This window comes from Octodon degus, unplaced genomic scaffold, assembly GCF_000260255.1.
Source record: "Octodon degus isolate 3935 unplaced genomic scaffold, OctDeg1.0 scaffold00009, whole genome shotgun sequence".
Taxonomy (NCBI): Eukaryota; Metazoa; Chordata; class Mammalia; order Rodentia; family Octodontidae; genus Octodon; species Octodon degus.
This window is the reverse complement of record NW_004524585.1, coordinates 12,304,602-12,323,151: the sequence shown is the minus strand read 5'-3', so window position 1 is coordinate 12,323,151 and position 18,550 is coordinate 12,304,602. Positions and strand designations below refer to the sequence as shown.

Genomic DNA, 18,550 nt, shown 5'->3' with positions numbered 1-18,550 from the left:
GGTCCCGCGGGTCCCGACGCCGCGCGGGAGCCGGCCGGGCCTCGGGCTTCCCCGCGCGCGCGCCGTAAACATTTCTGGCCCCTCCCACGCGCGCCGCCTCCGGGCGGCTTGCGGGGCGCAGCCTGCGTGCGGTTGGACCACTCGGCCGGCCGGCCCGGCTGTCCGTGGCTCGCAGCAGCCGGGTGAGTGCCCTGAGTCCCGCCTCGCGGAGTAGGGGGGCAGTTTGAGGCTCCCGTGTTCCGGCCTGGACAGAAGGCGAGCGACCACTGGAGCTGAGCCCGCGAGTGCGGGTGGGGGCTGGTGGGGACCTGGGTCGCAGAACCCACGCGCTCTGTGAGACCATCCGACCCGGCGGTGGAACTGTGACAGCACCCCACCGTGATGGGTTCGAAAGGGAGGTTCGTGGACAGTCTGTGGTTTACGGTAATCCGAAAGCTGGAATTTAGGAGTAAAGGCTAAAGAACTGTACTTTAGGGAAAACCGAAACTTCATTCTCTTAGAAACCTAGAATTTTATGTTTGAGAATTTGGGTCCTTAAGCTCTCGGATTTTTAGGAAAACAAAGTAGTTGCTTTCCCTCCGTTTTTGGTGCTTCCTGGGAGAATGGGAAACTGACAGAGCAGATTTTCCACACACAGTTCCAGATGTCGCCTGGGCAGGAGGAGGCATGTACTCTGTGGGTTTATCATGGTGTTTCCCTCCAGTGTTTGGAAGATGGTCTGGAACACACAGAGGTGACTATGTAGGTCACTCTTCTATCCAGAGAAGATGGTAATGGCTGGTTCTTTCTAAGGTGAAGTTGTAGTAGGTTTTGTTCATTGTTTTTCTCTTCTGGTATAGGCAGGGTGGGCTGAGCGTGCAACTGCTATTTCTGAGATTTTGTAGTGTCTTACGCTGGCAGGAATTTAGACATTGTGGTGCTGAACAGATTGCAATGTCAGGGTTCCCGGCTTGCAGCCACTAAATTTTTTTTTGTAACAGGGATCATTTCTGTGTATTCATATTGCGATTGGTACTTGGAAATCAGTTTTTAAAGTTGGCGTTATCTGTGCAGTTCCGTCCTAAGGTAGAACTTCAAAAAAACAAAAAAAAACAAAAAAAAACAAAAAAAAAAAACTATATCTAATTGCAGACTGGAATCTGAAGCATTGTATTCTCAGTGGTCAAGAAATTGCATGATTTCCTAAGGACTAAATGACCACTTACCTGCATGTGGGAGCGTCAGAAAACGGGAAGCAACATTAATTCCAGGAGCCTCCCTGATTGTCAGTGGCTAAGTATGTTACCTTAAGGGGCCTTTTAGATTGTCTCGTTTCTGCAGTGTGGCCTTAATTTGACTTGTCCAAGATTCCAGTATGGAAAAGTGTTACTGCCCTAGGGGCTGTATTCTTTGTGTTCTTTGTTTGTTTAATATATTTAGTACAGGGTCTCACCTCACGGATCCGACTTGTACTGATCCTTCCTGGTTTTCAGCCTCCCAAGAGCTGGGATTACAGGTGCAGTGCCACCACACCCAGTCTCAATCACCTAGTCTCAATTGCCATCTCAGCGGGGCCCAGGGGTGGGGCTGCCATCGCATGCGGGGTTGAGGGGCGGGGGTGGGGGGGGGGGGGGGGGGGGGGGGGGGGGGGGGTTGAACCCCTGGCCTCTGTGTCTGCCTAAGCAGGCGCTTTAATCCACTGAGCTATCTGGTGGGCCCGTTTATGTTTGTCTTTTAAGACAGGGTCTCTGGGTAGCTCAGGCAGCCCTTGAACTCACAACGTAGCCCAAGCTGGTCTCAAACTTGCAGCAATACTGCCCCAGAGAGTACTGGGATTACAGGTGTGCCCCACCAGGCTGGGCTGGGGCCCATGTTCTTTTGTGCCCTAATTTACACCAGCTACCCTCCTGCAATACCTTCTTCCTTTCTCTGCTGGTCAATATCCTGTCTTAAAATCCTTCCACAGAATTTTGCTGGTCAGCTGAAATTGAGCTTTTCATCTAAATTCCTTCAGCACTTAATGGCACTCAGCCTTAGAGCAGTGTTATTAGAAGACCACAGTTATTTCTCCCTCTTAAAATAGAGGTCATCAACCATTGCATGTCTCTGACTTCTTTAATTCCTAGGAGATAGAAGACGAATGCTGAAAAATTTTTGAAGTGCGATTGTAAAGTTTGTAGCCATCTTAAATTGGAAAGATCCTGGAACATGCCCGGTAGCCAAACTAGTTCCAAATGATTGGCTCTCAGGCATGCATCTACTTTGCTTTTGTTTCCCTGGGATCTCTAATTATACCAGTATAAAGTGATTGCTATATTGTAGTCATTGTATAGTGATAATATTGACCTTGTATCTGTAGAATATTTTAAAGATGGTATTAATAACAGCAGCTGGTGTGAAAAATCCCTCATATGTCTATTGGGTTTTGTTGTAATTGTTGCATGAGGAAATTTTTCTTGTCTCTGAGATCAAAAAGACCTGAAGGGTTGGCAAGATAGCTCAGTAGACTAACCACCTTCTTAGGCAAGCGCAGGTGACCAGAGATTTGATCACTGGCATCATGTGTGGCACTAACCCACCCCAGGGGCACTGAACCAGCCACCGAGACCAGGTGTGGTGGTGCAGGCCTGTAATCCCAGTGCTGGCGAGGCAGAAAACAGGAAGATCACTATGAGTCCTAGCTGCCTAATGAGCCCCTGTACAAAAAAAAAAAAAAAAAGAAACCAAAGTAAATAAAATGCATTTAAAAAAAGACCTGAAGCCCCTTTCTTTTTTTTTTTTTTTTTAAATATAGATGGGTCTTACTGTGTAGTCCAGTCTATCCTTGAACTCGAGGTGATCCTTCTGAGTCCTGGGATTCTAAGTGTGTACCACCACACCCATCTGAGGCCCCCTTTTTTTGGGATAGCTTTAACTGGAGAAGATCTACAAAGGCCAAGTTAGGTTGTGATTTTTCTCCTTTAGATTCTAAGTCAGGGACATTTGGCATAAAGTAAAGGAGCTGAGGGCCCGGGACTACAGTTTGGTGATTTCACACATAGACCTTTGCATTGACTCATTTTCCCCACACAGATCTGTGAAACTAACCTCCCTAAAAGAGTACATGGAGGAGATGATTCTTTGTCTATACTGCTTTGCTGGTCTTAATTTAGAGCAGCGAGAATCAAGCCACACATAGAGCCTACCCACAGAATCTCTAAGGGCTCAGGAATCTACAACAAAAACTAGAGGCGTTGATCCTCTGATTCCAGAGGAAGAATGTGTCATCTTAGCCTGGAAACTCGGAAATTGATTCATAGAATAAATGTTTCCAAAAAACGGTTAGGGAAATAACTCAAAATAAGTGGCTGGTGATTAAGATTCAATTTTTCTCTTAAGTTTGGCTAGGATTATCCTACTAGTAGAACAAACATCCCCCTGCCTCCACAGCTTTGCTGTCCAATATTTAGGCTTATCCCACTGGAAAGTTTAGTGCCAATGATTATGAGCTTGAGTTGAAGCAATCCCATCAAAAATGTACTCAGTAATGTTCGGCTCAATTATAATCGTCTGTGTTGGGTGTGGCAAGTTGGAGAGGAAAGATGTTTCCTATAAAATACATAAAGACGTAGAAAGCTGGCAGAAAGTCCAAGTATACTTTGGCTGTCCTGTCTCCTATTCTATACCTTAGGGGTTTGTGCTGATTTTATGTAAGACTAAAACACTTGTAAAAGTTGTTTGTGAGTGGTCTTCCCTGTAGAAGTGCCATTTTCAGTGCCCCAGTATTACTTGCTCTTCTTTGTTGCCAGAACTCCGATCCCAGTCTCCCTTTCCTGTCTCTATGTTGCTACAGTTTAGAAGACCAAGCTGGACAGTGGACTTTGCTCACTAGGATGACATGCTCTCCACTGACCTCCATTGTATGTACTTTAATGCATGATGATGTATTTTGTGTGATGAGGTATAACTGATGGCTGATTTATGACATGACTGGGATGAGTGTTAGGTTTGGTGACTCTGGGTCTAGAAGATGGAAGTACAAGCTGGTGTAGAACCTGGAAGAAAGAGCTAACAGAAATGATTTGAACTGAAAAAGGAGAACATTTTTGATGATAGCCAAGAGACTTGGGATAAAATCTTTTTGGTTCAAATAAAGAAATTAGTAAGAATACCAAGCTGTTTCTAATGTTTAGATCCTAATTGTCCAACTTTTAAGTTTCTCTATATTCACATTGCCTCTGTAAAATAAATACACAGCACTGAAAATAACTGAATTTAGTGGGTGGCTTTTCTAGTTAAGGGGTTCTCTGTCTCCTCTACCCTCCTGGAGGAATGAAATTGTATTACTTAATTTGCTTTTTTTGTGTGTGATACTGGTGATTGAACTTAGGGCCTTGTGCATGTTAGGCAAGCACTCTACCACTGAGCTACACCCTAGTCCTGTATGACTTAATTTGGATATCACTGCCTTATGCCATCTAATTATAGGTTCTTTAAAGATGGTGACAAAACAATTTGAATTTAACTTCATATTTTCGCAAGGTCTTAGAGTCCTAGGATTAAATGCATTTGTTAAATATTCATTGAATATGTTGGCACATTGTGGGGAAAGAGGTACGAGAAAGCCTTGCAACACAAGTAAAGACAGAGATGAGGGCCAGTAACAAGAAGCTAGCTCATACACTTATTGGCTAGCATCTCCCCCGTTCATTGATTCTTTTCAAAATAATGAGGGTTTTTTGTTTTTTGTTTTGTTTTGTTTTTTTAGGTCAGGTTATCTATTGACGTATTTTCTTAGGCTGCCTAGCCATCTGGGCACTTGACAATGCTGTTGTTGTCATCTATGTCATGAGGGTGCTGGCTGTCCACGTTGCAGCCCACAGACTGGGCAGTCCCCAGGATCTCCTAAATGGTTCCAGAAAGTTCTCTAGCTAAAGATCAGTGCTGCATCTGTTGGGCAGTGTTGACAATCTCATCAGAAGTGATATTTCTGCTGTGTTTAATGTTTTTCTGCTTCTTTCTGTCTCTTGTTGGCTCCTTGAGGACTTTGATGATCAGGGCAGAGGCAGAAGGCACCACTTTAGTCTGAGCCTGTCTGTTCTGAATGGTCAGTTTCACCATAATCCACAGACCCTTCCAGTCACCAGTTACCTTGGTGATGTCATCCCCCACTTTTTTTGGAGACAGACCCAAGGGTCCAGTCTTGGGGGACAGGGCAGACATGGCACTGACTTTGCCACTGGTGCACCTCAGGTACAGGACTTTGATCTTGTTGGGATCGAACTTGGGCAGCATGCTGGAGGTGGCTGGTGTCAGATGAACCCAGCTTCGGGACAACCGAAGAAAGTTGCACCTTAGCCTCCTCCTAGCTGAAAGCCGAAAACCCAAATAATGAGTTCTGATCAAAATAACTGCATACGTATCACTTTATGATCACCTATGTAGTGCTGCATCCCAGAATCTTAGGTGGTTGATTTTGTTTTGTTTTCTGCTGTGATAGCCAGTCTACATTATGGGCAGCGGTAATATAACCAAAGTGTACTCCACTTTTTAGATTTCTTAAAGGTACCCCAAAGTTATCTGTATTTTTTTGCTCAGTGTTATAAATGATTTTATAAACAGTAAAGCTGTTTATTCAGTAGTACTTTGTTTTGAAGAAATATGTTTTGAGGTCAGCTATTAAGAAAGATTTCCCAATGTTTATGCTCACATGGGTTGCCTGTCCCTTGAGGTTTTCAGAGGCCTCCAGTTTCCTGTTCTTGAGCTTGTCAATTGTTGACTTTGTGTGTGCTGGCATCTGTCCTTGTCAGGAAGAGGAACTGTCTTTGTGTTGACACCATATAAAGGTTTGCTGTATAGCAAGTTGTTTTTGACTCTTGAACTGGATTTGCCTGTTGCTTTCAGCTGTGCTCTGTAGGTTGAATATAGTGTGACCATGACTTCTGAAATTTGAGGGTTGCCTCACTTGAGGGCACATTAAAGCACTGGGGTAGAGAGAACAATAGGAGAAAGATAGGAAGCCAGGCAGGCAATGCCCAATAGAGGAGAGAGGATTTATTAGGGGAATAGACTCGCATGCATGTGGAGGCAACTTTGATAAAACATGTCTGCAAACTACACAACCAGGGAAGCCAGCAGGATGACTCAGTTCAAGACTGAAGGCCTCAGGACCAAGGAAGCCAATTTGTAACTCTCAGTACAAGGCTGAATACCTGAGACCCTAAGGAGCCGCTGGTGCAAGTGGCAGAGTCCGAAAGCCAAAGAACTTCAGAGTTCTTTGTTTGAGGGCAGGCCAGGGTACCAGCTTGGGTGTTAGAGCTTGAAGAGAGAAAATTCGTCTTTTCTGTCCCTGTTTGTTCTGTCTGTACCCACACCTGATTAAAGAAGCACACACACACATTGAGTGAGGGCAGATCTTCCTGAAACACCTTCACTGATATAACCAGAAATAATGTTTTGCAAACTATCTGGGTACCATTTAATCTACTCAAGTTGACACGTAAAATTAACTATCACACCTGACTGCATATATCCAATTATAATCCTTGAGAAGGAATTAGGATTATTTTGAGTAAAACTAGTGCAAGATTTCAGGAATATTATGCATAGTGAGCAACCAAGTAGTGACTGTCTCTGGGGAGAAAGTCATGTTTACTTCCCAATGTCAGAGCTGGCTCTGTAGGCTGTTGCTTTCCATAGTGTACAACCCTGCCAGGCTGCCTTTCCATTGTCCTTTGGTTCCAGGAGCTTGGTAACAGTACAAGAAAATGCTAAGATTCTAGCTATGGTCATTTATTTTGTCTCTAGTTTTTGTCTCTTGAGAGGGAGAAGGGAGGAACCAGTAATTTACAGTACAGTAGAAATCTTTGGAAACTTTTCCTCTCTGTTCTGTATTATTTACACTTCCCTCCCACCTGATTAAAATTCACTTCCTACAGTTTGGCTCAAAATACAGGTTGTTTCTGAAACTGCTTAGAAAACTGAAGTCAAGGTTTCTCTGGTTTTTCCGAAGGATCTGTGTGGCAGTGTTTCAGCAAGTAGAAAACTCATTTGAGGCTTAGGTTAAGGTCTGTGGTTGTTGTGACAAGCTCTTGTGGATCCAGTTATTAGATATGTGTGTGGCAAAGGGCAAACATGGGGCTGGCTGCCTCCTTATTTGAGCTTCCTGCTTCCAGGTAATTTATTGCTTGCTTCAGGAAGAGAAGTGGGGGCTGGGGAGATAGCTTGGTGGTCTTAAGTACGTGCCTGGCAAGTGCAAGGACTCAGGTTTAATCCCCAGTACCATATGCTGTGCTGGCCCTGGAACCTGGGTGTGCCATACCAGGCACCAAGAAATGGATATGGGGCCAGGGATATAGCTTAGTGGTACAAGCGCCTGCCTAGCAAGCACAAGGTCCTGAGTTTGATTCCTGGTTTAAAAAAAAAAAAAAAGTGGGTATGGTGGCACATGCCTGTAATCCCAGGACTCAGGAGGCTGAGACAGGAGGATCTCTACCAGTCTGAGCTCCATAGCAAGACCCTGTACCAAATAAAGATTTTTTAAAAAAGAAGAGAAGTGATGAAAGCTTGTTATCCAAGTGTTGAACCAAAGCTCTTAGTCTAAAATAGAATTAGTAGATACTGCAGATAAATTAATCACTGAGTTTCCATCCTATGCCATATTCCTTTTGTATGCAAAATACAGTTGTCAGATCATAAAGTCCGTACATAAAGTTCAGCTGAGTTTATTTGGTACTTAGTGATTTCTTTATTTTTTTTTATTTTTTTTATTTCTTATTTATGCGTGTGTGTGTGTGTGTGTGTGTGTGTGTGTGTGTGTGTGTGGCCAGCTCAGCTCAGCCCACCAGGGGGCAGGGGCTGGCTGGCATGTGGTGCTGGGGGATTGAACGGCGGTCCCTGTGCTTTGCTAAGCTTGTTTTAAATAGGTGCTTTAGACCACTGAGCCATCTCACCAGCCCCGTTACTTAGTGATTTCTAAACCTGGAGGATCTTGTAATTCTAGCCAGGTGCTAGCTTTTTGTTTCTAACTCTCAAAGCTAAGCAGAATGAGTTTTAGAAATGCAGACAAAGACTTTTGTCAGTAAACGGACTCTATTCCTGCAGGAAGAACTCTGGAATGGGTACCTGTTTTTCTGTAGTGACAGTTTGGTGCAAAAAGCATAGCTCCTGTGAAGGCAAGCAACTTGGTGTTACTTATATTTTCAGCCTTATTAGAATTTCAGACTTGGGAAATTCTAGGTAAAGGGTGAAAGAGAGGACAAGGAATAGATTTAAGCAGTGGACTACCTTCTACAATTAGAATAGGGTATGGGCTGAGTAGCTGTGTCTTCACTGCATTATGGAAATGGAATGGTAAGGAATAAATGACGATGTTTTGTGTTTGTGTTTTCATTTAGTGTCTGCCATCACAGGGAGATCTCTGCCCCTTGGGGCTGAGAGACCCCAACCTACCCCAAGCCGAAGCTGCAAAGCCTTGAGGTACCAGCCAGATGTCTTCTCACAAAGGATCTGTGGTGGCACAGGGCAATGGGACTCCTGCCAGTAACAGGGAAAATGACACAGTGGAACTGGCTGAACTGGGACCTCTACTAGAAGAGAAGGGCAAGCGAACAATCGCCAACCCAACCAAAGTAAGTTGTCTTTTCAATCTGCTTTTCAAAGTCTTACTTCATGCTCTCTGGGAGTATCTCTATTTAGGTCCATAAGTATCTTTTTTGTCTGATTTTCCTACTGTAAGTATTGGTGTATTCATTCCCCCTAAATGGTTGGCACTCTGTAACTCCACTGAATAGCACACTGAAATCTAAATTTCTGTGACTAGGTAGAAAGCAGTCACCTTGGGTTAGGGTTGATTGTATATAACAAAAATCCCTACAGTTTTGACAAATGAGAAGTCTGTCTCAAGTAAAAAGGGTTCTGGAAGTAACTAATGCAAGGCTGATAGGGAGGCTCTGCTATCATCAGGCCCTGCATTGCTCCTCCCTCATAGGCTTGGTGTACCCATCAGGAAGGAGGGAAGAGGAGGCGGGGTGAACCTGCCTTTTAAAGACAGCATCAGGAGGGACTCATCAACACTTAGGCCAGAACTTAGTTGTATACATATATTTAACTGCAGTGAAGGTCAGGAAATACCTTTTAATTTGGGCCTGAATAAAACTGCAGTGACACTGCCATTCTAAATGAAACCAATGACTTTGTACTTTAGGAGGAGAGAGAATAGCTGTTGGGGTAGGCAGACCAGAATGTGCATCACGAAATCTAAGAGGGACAAAAGAGAGTGCCCCCACAAGAGAGTGGGACCATAGGCCAAAGAAAGAGTTGAGCTGCCAGGCTTCCCTTCTCCATGGTCTGCAGCCCTGGGACTCAGAGGATGGTTTCTCTCCTTCATGGGCATGTGCTCTCCCAGGTGTACCTAGTCACTAGGCCCAAGAGTCAGTGCTGCTTGGTATGAAAACAATGCAGAAACTCAAGTACTCTGGAGAGTTGCCGCGGACACAGAGTTGCAGTCATGCCAGCATCCCCAGAGTCAGTGAAAAGACAAGCATGAAAGATAGACTTGTTGGACTGGGAAGATAGCTTGGCGGTCTAAGCGCCTGCCTGGCAAGCAGAAGGACCCAGGTTTGATCCCTGTTACCACATGCTATGCTACCCAGGCACACTGAGTCAGCCATGGAAACTGGGCATGGTGGTACATACTTGTAAGCCCAGTGCAGGAGGCTGAGCCAGGAGGATCACTACAAGTCTAATTCACATAGCAAGACCCTATACTAAATAAATAAATAAGTAGAAGATTAAAAAACAAAGATAGGATTGTTGTTAAGAAAATCTTAAGAGACTATGTGTCTTTTTCATTATTTTGAAAATTAGTAAAAAAAGAAAAGAAAATTAGTGACCTGGTCAGGCGAGATAGCTCAGTGAAATAAAGTACCTGCTTAGGCAAGCTTAGTTAGGCACAGGGACTGCCCCAAGCTGGGCTGAGCTGGCCACAAGAAAGAACAAAAGAAAGGAAGAAAGAGAGAGAAAATTAGTAGCCTGGAAGAGTAAAACTTGGGAAAATGGAGGAATGTGAAGAATCACATGCTCCAGAGAAAAGGTCATTCATTGGTAAAGAATACCTAGGCCTGGAGTACCAATCCTGTGTCCCTCCATGCTGAATAGAACTTTCATTCCAGCACTTAAACTATTAATAAGCCTTGAACTATAGTACTGTGAACTCAGTAAGTAGGATCGAAACTGGCTAGAACATGTTGCATTTGGATTTCTGTGATCAAGAAAGGTCCAGTTTAGCTGGGTGTGGTGGTGCACACCTATAACCCCAGCACTTTGGAGGGGTTATAGAGGGCACCTGAATTGGAGGCCATCCTGAGCTACCTACTGAGTTCAATGCCAGCCTGAACTATTCAGTGAGATGCTCTCTCTCAAAATGAGGAGAGAGCATCCAGTTTATGGGGTGACCCCCTGAAATTTTGATTGTTGGGTTTTTTTTCCCACAGACCGAAGATGAGCAAACATGCCCTGTGCCCCAGGAAGAAGAGGAGGAGGTGCGGGTGCTGACACTCCCCCTGCAGGCCCACCATGCCATGGAGAAGATGGAAGAGTTTGTGTATAAGGTGCAGCCTGGAGCTTCACCCTGGGAGGGGAGGGGCAGCAGGCTTGCCCAGGGCCAAAGTACTTTTATTTCTGTAAGGGCTTGTTTTTTGGCTGTGACGTAAGCCAAAGATACTTATAAAAAAGAAACAGATAAAACAAAATTTTTTTTTGGTACTAGGAATTGAACTTAGGGCCTTGCACTTGCCAGGCAGACACTTGTGCTGCTGAATTACATAGCTCCAGCCCTCAACGAAACTTTCTTTTCAATAAACTAAGATAAACTAGTAGTATAAATAGAAAAAAATTAGCATACATATTGAAATATTTTTGAAACAACAAAATATGTACTTGGGGAAGTACTTGAACTTCTTTCTATTCCTTTGTATCTCTTTTGTTGTGCTGTATCTTGACTATCTGCTGGTCTAGACTGGTTCTCCACTGTGAGCAGGAACCATCCAGGCTGACATCCTCCCAACTGGTTTCCCTTTGGGATGTGTCCCAGGGAAAGCCAGCATTCTTTAGGGCCCTTCCTAGACATGCTGTATGTATCCTAGGTCTGGGAGGGACGCTGGAGGGTCATCCCATATGATGTGCTCCCTGACTGGCTAAAGGACAATGACTACCTATTACATGGCCACAGACCACCCATGCCCTCCTTTCGGGCTTGCTTCAAGAGCATCTTCCGTATCCATACAGAAACTGGCAACATCTGGACCCATCTACTTGGTGAGTGATTTGCATAGGGAAGAGTACAGTGTGAAAAGACTAAAGGCAGAAAGGTTAGAAACAAGTACACCATGAGGACTAGACAGTTCTCTTAGGATTTGTAGTAGAACTGTTTAAATAGAGCTGACTCATTCAGAATTTCTCATTGTGAAAACAAAGTGCCTGCATTTCGAAAGCAGGTCTTTGTATGAGTTTGAATAAATGTGGCCATTTTTCCTGAGGTTTCTGACCATGGTTTCCACAACTTACCTCATCGTTGATGGCTAGAAAGCTGTTAGCTGTCACACATGTGTTTCTTTTGCCCTCACAGGTTTCCTTTTCTTTCCCTCCTGCAGGTTTTGTGCTCTTTCTCTTTTTGGGAATCCTGACCATGCTCCGACCAAATATGTACTTCATGGCCCCACTACAGGAGAAGGTGGTTTTTGGGATGTTCTTTCTGGGTGCAGTGCTCTGCCTCAGCTTCTCCTGGCTCTTTCACACCGTCTATTGCCATTCAGAGAAAGTCTCTCGGACTTTTTCCAAGTGAGTTGAAAAAACAGCATAGACCATGTGCACAGTTGTCACACTAACTGGGCACTGGAAATCCCTAGAACTCCCAAAGAGGCCCTGAGGTACCTAAGGAAAAGGTTCCTGTTCTATACATACAGCAAGGTGTTGAAACTTATCTCTAAACATTTTTTTTTTAGGTCTTTTTTTTTTTTGCCATAATTTATTGATAAACAAATAGCAATGAGACAGTTTCAAATCAAATCGGTAGGACAGTTTCAATAATTAATATACTGCATGTATTCTTCTTAGTGGTTAATTGCTGTACAAGATGCGGACTTGATATCCTATTTACAAACACCATTAGAACAATCTCTGAACATTTTATGAAAAAATTGACTAGTCTCCTTGATAGGTATAAACTGACTGTGGAATATACTTGCTTCCTAAAAAGTACTAACTTGTGAAACACCCTTGCTTTCCAAGACCTTGTACCCAATACTAGTACTTTCTGGTGGAAGCCAGAGTCTGGTGTGGCAGGAGTCTCCTCCCCACAAGTCAAGTAAAGCTTATCTTTGCTGCCCAGGCATTGCTGGAAGCCCAGGAGTCCATCTGGCGCTTTCCCTAGTCCCCTGCTCTGAGCCTGGGGTTCTATTTATATGCTTGTTTTTGTTATTGTTGACTTTGGTAATGGTGGTGATAAGTTATTTTGTTTTCCCAATAACACTGGTAGCAGGAGTTCATTATAAAAGAGGTACTGCAAGTGTGAAGGCTTGCACTTGCAGTCCTAGCTGCTTGGTAAGCTGAGGCACAATGATTTCTTGAGCCCAGAAGTTTGAAGCCAGCCTGGGCAACAAAGGGACACTGTGACTCAAAAGTAAAAATAAAATCAAGTAGTGTACTCTCAGAGTAAGTCATGAGTTGCAAAGTTTCACAGGGTACTTATGTAAGAATCACTTTAACTGTTGCATTGATATTTTTTCTCATTAAAATGAATAAAAAATTAAGAAAAATCATTTTGTTGAATCATGAACAGTTCTGACATACAACCATTCTCCCTGTATGAAACTCATGAGGGACTCACTATATACCTGTGTTCCCAGTCAAATTTTGTTTTAGAACTGGCTCTATGGGAGTGAAGGATTATTCAAAGCCCTTTCTGTGATGCTGGGAACCAGCTGGGTTGTGAGAGACTTCTAAATTCAAGTATCTATTAGGAGACCCAAGAAAAGAGATGGAGTTCCGCAAGCAGAGATTTTTTTTTTGTATTTAGTGAATGGTCTACAGGGACTCACTACACAGATTGGCCTCAGACTCCTAGTGCTCCTCCTATTTTCAGCCTCCCAAGCACTAGTATTACAGATGTGCGCCACCGTGCCGTCTCAGTGCGCCCTGGGGGCAGGGCCAGCACAGCATGCAGGGGATCAAACCCCAGCCGCTGCATTCTGCCTAAGCAGGCACTTTAATTTGCTGAGCTATCTGGCCAGCACTAGCAAAGATTCTTGACTTTCCACTGTACAGTGAAAATGTTTGGCCTGGTGAAGCTTTAATCCAGGCAGTGGGATAGATTGTATAGGAAATAAGAGACTGGGGGTGGTCAATTCTGGGAGTGTGTAGAGAACAAAGTCAGGAGATCCCTTCATTTCTTTCACTTATTCACTTCATTTTTGTGGTTGTGTTTTAGACTGGACTATTCAGGGATTGCTCTACTGATTATGGGGAGCTTTGTCCCCTGGCTCTATTATTCCTTCTACTGCTCCCCACAGCCTCGGCTCATCTACCTCTCCATCGTCTGTGTCCTGGGCATTTCTGCCATCATTGTAGCACAGTGGGACCGGTTTGCCACTCCTAAGCACCGGCAGACAAGAGCAGGTAAGCAGGGAACCAGACAAACCTCAAGTCAGCTGTATGGTTTGCAGTTTGGGAACCTCACTAGTACCTCATACATGTTTACAATTTTCACCATAGCATGAATTTCCAAAGGTCAGTCACATGAATTCTGTATTTCAGTTGTTTGATAATAGGACAGATTATTATTGGACCAGCCAATTAGATACAAGCATAAATATCAGTGCTTTATATTTAAGAGAGTTAAAAAAATACAGCAAGCACAGACCTTTTAGGGACCTGAATCCTAAGTAGCAGATATTACTAGTCAGTAAGAGATTAAAATAAAACATAGACATTTTATTAGGAAAGTGGAAAGCCCAGAGTGGTCAGAGAAAAAAGACCTTGAGCATGAACACTGGTAACAGTGTAATAGCCAAGAGCAGGAGCTCTGTATGTTGTCTCAGATGGATTCTCACTTGAAGCTTTACTTTTTTTTTTTTTTTTTTGTGGAACCAGGGATTGATCTCAGGACCCTGAGCTTGCCAGGCAAGCGCTTATTCTACTGAGCTATCTCCCCGGTCCCAGCTTTGATTAATTACGATACCACAAATTTCTATAGTTTTAGCTCTTTTAGAATTGTTTTTGAGACAGGGACTCACTATGTAGTCTAACCTGGCCTTGACCTCACTGTGTAGCCCAGGCCGGCCTCAAACCTGCAGTAATCCTCTTGCCTCAGCCTCCTGAGTGCCAGAATTACAGGCTGTGCACCATCACAATCACTCCCTTTAGACTTAATATCTGCTATGTTTTAACTTTCAGCTAAAATAATTAAATATTTATCAGGCACCAAGCATTTGGCAGGCACTATGCTTAAACAAGCCGGTCTACAAAGATGGAGAAGGTAGTCCCTGCACCCTGGCTCTGTGGTGTACTGCTATTTGGACAATATCCATTTTTCTCTTCTTGCTTTATTGGTATGTCCCAGGAACTACGGACAGCTGCTCACCTGGCTATATCAATCCATCTTAAGTCTTTTTTATGTCCCCAGTAGGAGACCTCTTCTCTGGCTTTGGAGCCAGCTGAAGCCCTGTCTTCTAGGATCTGTACCCAAATCATCTATCAGAGAATCCTGACATTTTTTTTCCTGCAGTGCTGGGGCTCCAACCCAGGGCTTAAACCCAGGGTGCTGCTTATGCTAGGCCCAACCTTTTGGTGCTATTTTTTCTGTGAGACAAGTCTTACTGGGTTGCCCAGGCTGGCTTCAAGTCCTCCTGCCTTGGCTCTGAATAGGTAGGACTATAAGCCTGTGCCACCATGCCTGACTTGACATAAGATTTTTGCCTGCACTCCTTACAAGATAATGAAAAATATGAGGTGTGCCTCCTTCCCATCCTGGATATATAAGAACTATCTGCCAGCTGCTGACCCATTTTTAGGCTAAGCTTTCTAAACATGTACTGTTCACTCAAAAATAATTACATTGCTCACCACAAACATTTGGGTTCCTTAGTAGGGTAGCAGAGCCTTCCATGTAGTAGTTATTTTCCTGCTTGACTATCTCCTGTCTGCTCTGTTCAGGAGTGTTCCTGGGACTTGGCTTGAGTGGTGTTGTGCCCACCATGCACTTTACTATTGCTGAGGGCTTTGTCAAGGCCACCACCGTGGGCCAGATGGGCTGGTTCTTCCTCATGGCTGTGATGTATATCACCGGCGCTGGCCTTTATGCTGCTCGTATTCCTGAGCGCTTCTTTCCTGGAAAATTCGACATATGGGTAAGAAACAACTCTTCCAGTGGGGCCTGAGGGGGTGAGGGACCACCTCAAGGTTAAAGATCTTTGAAAAGGTGGTAAGAGACTTGGATCAGATACAGTTGGGCAAAAAAAAAAAAAAAAAAAAAAAGATATGGGTATGTATACTGGCGGGAACTAGCCATTGTTAAATCTCTGATAAACACATTTTAAATTTTTCTAGGATAGGGGTAGAGGGCAGGGGAATCAATGTGCTATATACATGTATTCTCTACAGTGAATGTAATTATTATGTACTGCAAACATGTTCTGACAGCTGAGCCTGGTGGTACATGCCTGTAAACTCAGCACTCAGGATGCTGAGGCAGGAGGATTGCTGTTTGAGGCCAGCCTGTATACGTGAGTTCAAGGCCTGAACTACATACATAGCAAGACCCTGTTCTCAACTCACCACCACCACCAAAAAGTGTAGTAATAAATTTTTATGATAAATGTCACTTTTATGATTGAAAAAAAAAACCAAATGTTTTCTCCTCCTTAGTTCTACCCTCCCCCGCTTAGCTCTAATCCCCCTTTGCCATTATCTTCAAAAGCTGTTTTTTTTATTCCTACAGTTCCAGTCTCATCAGATTTTCCACGTCTTGGTGGTAGCAGCAGCCTTCGTCCACTTCTATGGGGTCTCCAACCTGCAGGAATTCCGTTATGGCCTGGAAGGTGGCTGTACTGACGACTCCCTGCTCTGAGCCTTCCCACTCGCATGGTGGAGGAGCAACTTCCCAAGTGCTTTTAAAGACAACTTCTTGCTGAAATGAGAGGAAGACTCTGAGTTGTCTGTTTCTACAAGAAACCTCTTAGAGAATCAGTACCAATCATGCGTCAGCTCACTCTTGACAGCCTCTGAGCATAGACTTTCCATTTCCATTGTCCAGCTGGGGAGGGTGCAGAGGGCCAACCTAGTCACTCCCTGCTCTGCAGCACCCTCCTCGGCAAAGCAACTACTGGTCCCTCCAGAGACAGAATTTTGAAGCTCACGTTGAGATTTTACCCCCCTCCTCCAACCACTTTGGGAAAAATTATGGACTGGGACACTTCAGAAATTGGTTTTCTTTTTTTTTTCCTTTTCTGAAAGAAAAATGTCCCTCCTTTCCCCCCATCCCTACTTTGTAACCTGGCTTATAACAGGCCATACATTTTTGTAGCACACTTTTCAAAAACGATTATAACCTGGTCCATCTTTCTAGGGCCTAGATCTGCTTTACACAGCAGGAAGAATAAAGCCACCAACTTTTACATAGCCCTGCTAATCATGGAAGTGTGTCCAGGGTTCAGATAACTTGAGTTTTAATTTTTTTTTTTTTTGGCAGAGTAATGTAAAATTAAAATGGGGATATTTAATATTTAATACTAAGCTTTAAAAAGAAACCTGCTATCATTGCTATGTATCTTGATGCAAAGACTGATAATAATAAAAGAAAGTATAGAAGACACTTTGGCATTCGGAGATTTAACATGCCTCATCTCAGCTACATGCATACAACTGTAAAGGATTAAGGCCCTGCGGTAGGGCTGGGAATATAGTTCAGTGGCATAAGTGCCTGCCTAGCAAGCACAAGGTCCTGAGTTCGATCCGCTCCACCACAAAAAAAAAAAAAAAAAAAAAAAAAAGAAACATAAAGACCCTACAGTAATTCTAGATTCTCCTGAGGCAAAGTTAAATCATAGATATTTACTATCTGGCATGTACATACAGGTCAGTGAATGAGCCTAATTGAATTCCTGCCATCAGCTCCCCAGTACAACTTATTTTTCTCAAGAAATTACTACATAATAGTATTTAGTAATCAGAAGATTCTCAAAAATATTGGGCAAGGTTTGTACAACTGGGAAAACAAATGATCCTTTTACAAATTAATCTGCAGGCCAACAAATAGGAAGAGTTTCTTAGAATGCCTCAAATGGTAATTGGGGAAATTTTTATTTTTGTCTTTTTGAGACAGGATCTCGCTATGCAGGTCAGGCCAACCTTGAGCTCACTTTGTAGCCCAGGCTGGTCTCAAACTCGCAATGATCCTCTTGCCTCAGCCTCCTGAGTGCCGAGATTACAGGTATGCACTACCACACCCAACTTGGGGAAATGTAAATTAAAACCAAAATGATAAACCATTACACTCAACCAGATTGGCATGAATTTCTAGCTTTTTTTTTTTTTTTTTTTTCTTTTTTTGGCAGAACTGGGGATTGAACTCAGATCCTTGCGCTTGCCAGGGAAGCGCTTATTTCACTGAGCCATCTCCCCGGCCCCTAGATTGGTATGAATTTAAAAGCATAATACTGAGTGCTGGAGCTGATAAGGAACAGACTAGATTCTACTGGTGGCTGGGCACACTGAAAGGATCACTTTGTTGATTTGCTTAGAGTATATACACATTGTAACATGCATCATGAAGTGGGGTAGGGCATTACTCAGTGAAATAGTACTATGAGTATGGTATCTATCATGTTACTTAATATGCCAGTTCTGACCCCCTAAATTGTTTTCCTAACTCATGAATGGGTAACAAATCATACTTAAAAAAACACTGCTCTAAGAATATTGGCTGTAGAGCCAGGCATGGTAGCATACTTATGATCCCAGCACTTTGGGAGGCTGAAGCAGGAGGATTGCTAGTTCAAGCTCAGCCTGGGCAGTTTAGTGAGCTAGGGAAACCCTGTCTCAAAACAGTGAAATAAATTACAGTGATAGCAACAATGTAGTTACATCTCAGAAGTAAGATGGGTAGAAAGAAAAGTAGGGAAGCCAATGTATAACAGAATACATTCTGGTATAACTTACAATTTGCAAATTTCTAAAACTAATGGCAATTTAATGGTACAGATGCATATATGGTAAAAACTTTAAAAAGGCAACATCAGCTGAGTGTCTTAGCACACACCTGTAATCTCATTCAGCAGGCTGAGGCAGATTACTGCAAACTGGAGTCCAGCTTGGACTACATGGTCCCTGTCTTAAAAAACCAGCTGGGCGTGGTGGTGCATTGCTTTAATTTCAGCATTTGGGAGGCTGAGGCAGGAGGATCGCCACAAGTTCCAGGGCCATCTGAACTACATAGACCTTGTCTCAAAAAAAAAAAAAAAAAAAAAAAAAAAAAAAAAAAAAACAGAGTGAAGGTCCTGGGTTCAATGCCCAGAACAAAAAAAAAAAAAAAAAAAAA

General features: G+C 43.4%; 1 protein-coding gene across 3 annotated transcripts in view; it reads left to right on the top strand.

Moving 5' to 3' along the window:
- The window catches only part of Adipor1 (adiponectin receptor 1), a 17,194-nt gene extending 358 nt beyond the window's left edge, over nt 1-16,836 (top strand). The window contains exons 1-8 of one of the 3 annotated variants that reach the window (XM_023708065.1): nt 107-182; nt 8,355-8,588; nt 10,452-10,568; nt 11,103-11,274; nt 11,610-11,796; nt 13,445-13,632; nt 15,169-15,362; nt 15,953-16,825. In XM_023708065.1, the coding sequence (XP_023563833.1) occupies nt 8,448-8,588; nt 10,452-10,568; nt 11,103-11,274; nt 11,610-11,796; nt 13,445-13,632; nt 15,169-15,362; nt 15,953-16,081 (1,128 nt within the window). In that variant the 5' untranslated portion in view covers nt 107-182; nt 8,355-8,447 and the 3' untranslated portion in view covers nt 16,082-16,825. Of the gene's footprint in view, nt 1-106; nt 183-8,354; nt 8,589-10,451; nt 10,569-11,102; nt 11,275-11,609; nt 11,797-13,444; nt 13,633-15,168; nt 15,363-15,952 lie in introns of those variants that run through there. The other 2 variants (XM_004625363.2, XM_023708068.1) reach the window with 2 other exon arrangements.
- The last annotated feature ends 1,714 nt before the right edge of the window (nt 16,837-18,550 follow it).